This window comes from Chondrus crispus, genomic scaffold, assembly GCF_000350225.1.
Source record: "Chondrus crispus Stackhouse genomic scaffold, scaffold_260, whole genome shotgun sequence".
Lineage (NCBI taxonomy): Eukaryota > Rhodophyta > Florideophyceae > Gigartinales > Gigartinaceae > Chondrus > Chondrus crispus.
Window position 1 is genome coordinate 136,878 of NW_005179138.1, and position 6,196 is coordinate 143,073.

The window sequence follows — 6,196 nt, forward strand, 5'->3', positions numbered from 1 at the left end:
AAGACATTGGAAAATGACGTTTCTATGGTGAAGGTTGTCATGTCGACAAGAGAAAGTTTCAAGCCATTTCGATTGTCGGCTAAAGTCTCGTGGTATTTATACAATGTTGTAGCACAAGCTCATCCCGGCCTATCAGGAACGAAGGGAATTGTCGTCGCCAGATTCATGATGAACCGACTTACGCGTGATTCGTACTGTATGGGATGGAAACTGTTCCTGGATCACATGCAGACACACTGGAGAAGAGCTGTGAGGGCGCCGCAAAGTTTATGCTTAATACGCGTACCATACGTGTTCAATGTAGACCAATGCGGGATCCGGTGCATCGAAATCAGGTCAATAACTACTGACTTCGATGCCGCCGAAATAGAAGGAATTGCCCTGGCCCTTCAATCGACAATCGGAGGTTCAGCACGTATGCATGTGGAGAACATCATGATTGGTTGTACTGTTCATTTTGACAGGGATGCAAGGCGACGAGCGGCCCGACTACCCGTGAATATCAGAGATGTGTTCTATAGAACGATGATGAAAATGCGCAACTGCAGAAGCGTTATGGAGGCAAACGAGGCTCTGGACTACGTCAGATCGCTGGACAGGTCTTGGGCAGATTGGGTACTAAAATACCCCTTCAAGACGTTGGCAATTACAGCGTTTTCAAATATGGCTGATCAAAATTTCCGCACTGGATTTCAGGACACAAACATCGTTGAGAGCCAAAATAGGAGAGGACATCACATCTGTGGCGTGCAGATTAATCCAGCCATTGCCGCCAAACGACTCGAAGATCTCGACAACATTTCAGTCGAGGAATCGCTTGGATTGGATAGCGGGGTTGGCGCGTACAATATCCTTCGCAAGCGACCGCGGTTTGACTCTTTAGTTGCCCCATCTGGATCGAAATCTCCGCAGAAAAAACAGAAGAGATCCAAGTTTCTCGGTAATATCCCAGGCAGTTTCGAAAGAAAAATTAAAGCCTCCGTATCTCGTTCAGACACGAAGCATAAAAGTCGGAACACAATGAAGGGAGACTTGTTGGAATGAAAATGATTCAGAAGAATGTAGCTGAGGCAATGAACGAAATTGTCGAAGAAGCTTCAGCTGTACAGATGGAAAAGCTTACCGATCTGACAATGAATGTTGAAAATGCGTTATCAGCATTTGATGCCCGAATTGAGATTTTGAGTTGCCTGAAGGAAGTAACACAGGATCTTCTCCTGCGTAAAGTTATCTCGACGTTGTTCTTGAAAATTAAAACGAGTGGCGACGATATCAAGAATGCTCAAGGCTTGGAAAAGAATGATTCTGCCGTAAACTGTATTGATGTTGATGCTTCTGATAGAGATCTCTGAGTAGGCACGAAAGTAAAATGGTATCGAGACTTATGTGTTGAAGCTATCTGTGCTATCTTATTGAGTCCCATATTTCTTCTGAAGATCACCCAGGGACCTACGGACTTTGAAAAAGCGTATAGTCCTGTTAAAAGACTGACTAAACTACCACTTCGAGTATGGAACGCCCTGTTTCATGGGTCCTATACTCATGAATTGAGTAAGCCACCTGTTTTCAGGGTCAATGTTTGCATTTGTCCTTTGCTGAGGTGGTTAATGTTAAGTGAGCAGCAGGCAAATGTTAACTTGTTTACGGAATATGTAGTGTCAACCTCATTTTGAATATTGAATACCTTTTCTTGGGGGTTTGAAACTCATTATGAGTTTCGAACCCCTTTTTTGGTATTCGAAACTCATAATGAGTTTCGAATACCTTTTTGTGGGGGTTCGAAACTCATAATGAGTTTTGGGTCCCTTTTCGGCCTTCCAAATCTCATAATGAGTTTTGGGTCCTTTTTGGAGTTTCAATACACATGAAGAGAGCACAGTATGTATGTCGCCACGATCAAGCGTCTTTGCCATAGAAAAACACTCACTATCTTGAAGTCGCATTAAGTATATTAAAGTTTGCAGGATGTTGCCTTCTCATTTGCGCTTTATTACTAAGTAATTTAATCTCATTAGCGCAGCGTAATTCGTGACAGCTTCACCAATGGTAGAGAACTGGACTTTACAGATCGAACTCATGAGAATTGTTAAAACTTCATCTATTTGTATGATTTACCAAGATTGTATCGATTTTTCACTACCGAAAACAGTCCAGTTTATGTCATCCAGAAGATCAAGTGCGGTACATAGGTAATATAGAGTGTCCATGCGCATGCAGCAGTGGAAATGGTATTCCCATATTGATTTGCCCAGTAGCGGGAACATGTTTACTAGAAAATTAGACGGGTGGTCAATGTTTACCCAGTGGCAAGTAAATGTTTACTTGTTGGTCGGGGGTCAATTTTTACCCCGTGGAAAGTAAATGTTTACTTGTTGACGGATATTTGGACTGGACAGGCGGAGTGCTGTGATAGGTTGCAATACTTTGAGTTTTTCAAGAAATTCAATGGCTTCTTTTAATTCAATGGCTTCTTTTGCCCCTACAGTAATTGAGTTTATTGAGAATTGTATTAAAATCACGGTGCATATCGCGTATGATAAAAAACTTTATTTACAACCAGGGAGAACCCGCATGAAGGCCAGCTGTTACAGCACAGAGTAAACTTTCCCCCCCGCGTTCTGACAAATCCGCCACCATCAAGAGGCGAGCAACAAACAGCCCTTACACCCTGGTTGCTTCCTTCCACTCTGGAGTTCTACGAGCGTTCATTCACGAGGCTGTAATACACCCTGGGTGCTTCCTTCCACGCTCGAGTTCTACGAGCGTTCATTCACGAAACAGCAAGCGCAAGTACTTCGTCTCATCCTACTCATCCACACAAACGTCCCCACTCATTCCGCTTTCGTTGACAACGCCGTAGACACGTTGACCGTTGACAAAGACAAGAGTGCCACGCGCTGAACGCGGCCATCAACCTTCGCATCCCTGTTTTCCGAGCGACCGGGGCCGTTTTCACGCAAAACACACTCCGCACCTCACCAACTTCTCTTTCTTTCTGTTCTGTCCTCGGAGTCTGGCTGTTTAGGAAGAATGCAGGAAAGCTTCCGGCAAGAGACGGGACCAAGCAGAAAACGGCGAAAGATACGGTCTCCCGATGTGTTCATAAGCCATGCTGGCCCGGACAAGCTACACATCGCACGTCTTCTTTCCCAGAAATTGGAAGATCAGGGTTTTACGGACCGGATACAATGAAGAAGGCTATGGAGTCTGCTATGGTCGGCGTTTTCATTCTTTCTCCCGAGTTTGCCGCTCGAAAATGGACTATGAGGGAGCTGCGCTGCTTCCTACGCCGACGGAGAGAAGCGATGGCGCGCGGGATGCTGCCACCGACATTGATTCCGGTGTTTTACAGACTAAGTATTCGGGAATGTAGAGAGTTGGAGCCCGACCGGTACCGGGATAAGGAAGGAAAGAATATTTTTGAAGTGGAGAAATTTTTTAGCGAGGAACGACAACGCGAGGCGAGCACGGATATGGTGAAGAGGGAGCTAAAAGAGCTGGCAGATATCACTGGGATTGAGAATGACGTAAGGGCAACTAACCTGCCGGGAGATAAATTCGGCCATCTTGCAAGGGAACATCTTGTTGAACAAGTATTTCTGGAGGTGAAAAAGCTAGGTGAGGAGGATTCGAGCGATGTTGTGACAGAAGGCGTACATGGCCCACTCGAGGAAGAGGCGAAGAGGAGCGACGCCATTGGCGATGCTCGTCATCAAATGCGTACTACATCCGCGGAGAAGGACCCGAAGAAGGATGGCTTCAAGGCTTCGTTTCAAGTGCCAAAGAACCCGGAACATGTCATACTGAAGTTTGGACGCAGTGAAGATGCTGGCAACAGTACGGAACGTATGACGGCTCCGGAAGAACGATTGAGGCGGAGTGTTTTGCGTCCGGGAGACCGTCAAAATGTTGGTGCTGTTGGAGCGCGCCGTGGAGGGGTTGTGGGGACGAAGGGGATGGGAGGCATCGGAAAGTCTTGCGCCCTACGCGGTCTGGCCTCGGATGAAGAAGTTCGCAGCCGGTTTTGCGACGGTATATACTGGCTGGTGCTCGGTCAAGACGCGACAAAACGAGGAGTAATGGAACAGCTGGCCCGCATCACGAGAGAAAGCGGAGGGGAAACGCAAGCGAAGGAGGTGCGTGAAGAAAGCGTGCTAGAATCTGCGGTTTCGAGGGTCACAGAGTGGTTCAAAGGGAAGACAATTTTGTTACTTGTCGACGATGTCTGGAGAGAAGGCATGGTCGGGAGAGAAGGCATAGCCGGAAGTAAAGTCATGTCAAGACTGAGAGAAATTGCGGATGTGGAGAACAGCAGCCGTACAGCGTTCACAGCGCGAGAGTGGGGCGTGGTGGAGGGAAGCGAAGAAATCCAATTTTCGACAAAAGAAGATGCTTCCTCTCTGGAAATCTTGCTGAAGTCTGCTGACATACAACGTGAAGAGGTTGAGGGCCTGGGGGATGAAACGGATAGGATACTGAGATTTTGCGGTGGGCTTCCGCTTGCGCTGTCCGTGGTTGGCAGAGCGATTGCGAGACATCGTGAGATTGCGAAAGAACTTTGTCTGAAAAATGTGCTTGATGAGTACTTGGAGTGTCTGGAAGATACATCGTCAATACTATTGGACGAAAGAGCGGATGGGACGTACCTATACGAGAACCTGTCAATGGCGTTTGAAGTTTCGCTGTGCATGATGGATCGAAAGAAGACCAGAGGAGATGGGCAGTTGATGTCCTACGCCGAGATGTACGAGGCGCTGGTGGTCATTCGGCGGCAAGGATGGTTGCCGTTGAGTGTGCTCTGTTTGTTATGGAGACGGAAAGGAAAAGCTCAGGCATTGAAAGTGCTGCACGAATTCGTGGAGGCAAGTCTAGTAGAACGAAAGGATGGAGTGTCAAGTGGTCGCAAGATCGCCGGAGTCAGGTTGCACGATTTGCAGCTCGATTACGTGCAACAGAGATGTGGGAATGGGGGAGAGAAGAGGTGGCATGAAAAGCTTGTGCAAGAATGGCAATGGAACGAGAGTGAGAACAGGCAAGAAGCGCCGCCGTGGGTTTGCGGGAGAGGGTGGAAGAAGGATATGGTGGAGGACGAGTATTTCCGACACAACTTGTGCCGCCATCTCAAGGGGGCGCAGCTGGGCGAGGATTTGTGGGATGTTTTGAGTGATGCCAGGTGGGTGGCAGAGAAGTTAACTCGGGCAGAGGGGCTAAATCTTCAAGAGGATTTCAAGATTTTGACGGACGTAGCCGGGGAAGACGGAGAACGGTGCGAAGCGGGAGGCAGGCTGTGGTCGTTGCAGAAGATTGCTAGACAGGCGAGGCTGAGTGCGTCCTTTGTTCGTCGAAGTTCGAGAGAGGTATGGTTTCAGCTGTACGATGGTCTGTTGAGATTTAGGAACGAGTCGGAAGTAATTGGAGAGTTCTTACGCAGGATAGAGGAACTTGCGGAGAAGCCGTGGTTGAAGTCGCTTACACCTGGCTTGAACGTATCAGGCGCGGTGCAACACATATTTCCGGACCAGTGGAACGTGGTGGGAATGTCGGGATGCGCAGCTAAGAACGAAGTGATCGCTTGGGGGGGAGTGAGGAGGCATCTGTTTCGTCGGACATTCCGGGACGGGGAAATGGAAGAAAACGTGTTGTTTAAAGTGGCACGGGGTGTGAGAAGGTTTTGGTCGGAGAACGGAAAGTACGTAGCGGTAGAACAGGCAGATAGAACAAGCTTGCAGGTGTGGGATATGCATACAGGAGCTACAGCAAAGCGAGTCGGACAGGAAGTGGATGTAGGGCACCTGGATGTAGAGAGTTACAGTCGCCCTTTTGACTTGACGGGGGATGGAAAGCGAGTAGCGTTTGGGAGAGAAGATGGTGTGGTTGTGTTGTGGGATGTTGAGAGAGGTGTGAAGATCAAGGAGGCAGCGAATATGCGGGGCCATTTTGTCCAGAAAGTATCGTTTTCACCGGGCGGGAAACGGTTGGCGTGCACGGGAGAATGCGGCTCAAACGGGTCAATTTTGATACTGTGTGCAGAGACAGGGGAGATGGTTCGGGTGATTGGCGTGCCGAGTATTCGACTAACCTATTGGACCAAGTCGTGGATTTCGTGGTCGAAGAATGGAAAGCGGGTCGCGTGCGTGTTCAAGATGGAACGTAGAAAAATTGAAGAAACAGTATCTGAAGCAAGATTGTGGATCTT

General features: G+C 48.2%; 2 protein-coding genes across 2 annotated transcripts; both read right to left on the reverse strand.

The window, feature by feature from the left end:
- Positions 1-4,054: 4,054 nt before the first annotated feature.
- Positions 4,055-4,690, reverse strand: CHC_T00005004001 (hypothetical protein). Its single transcript, XM_005716320.1, has one exon. It carries the CDS (start codon positions 4,688-4,690, stop codon positions 4,055-4,057), a length of 636 nt encoding a protein of 211 aa, XP_005716377.1.
- A 799-nt stretch (positions 4,691-5,489) lies between these two features.
- On the reverse strand, positions 5,490-5,744 carry CHC_T00005005001 (hypothetical protein). Its single transcript, XM_005716321.1, has one exon. It carries the CDS (start codon positions 5,742-5,744, stop codon positions 5,490-5,492), a length of 255 nt encoding a protein of 84 aa, XP_005716378.1.
- Positions 5,745-6,196: the final 452 nt, after the last annotated feature.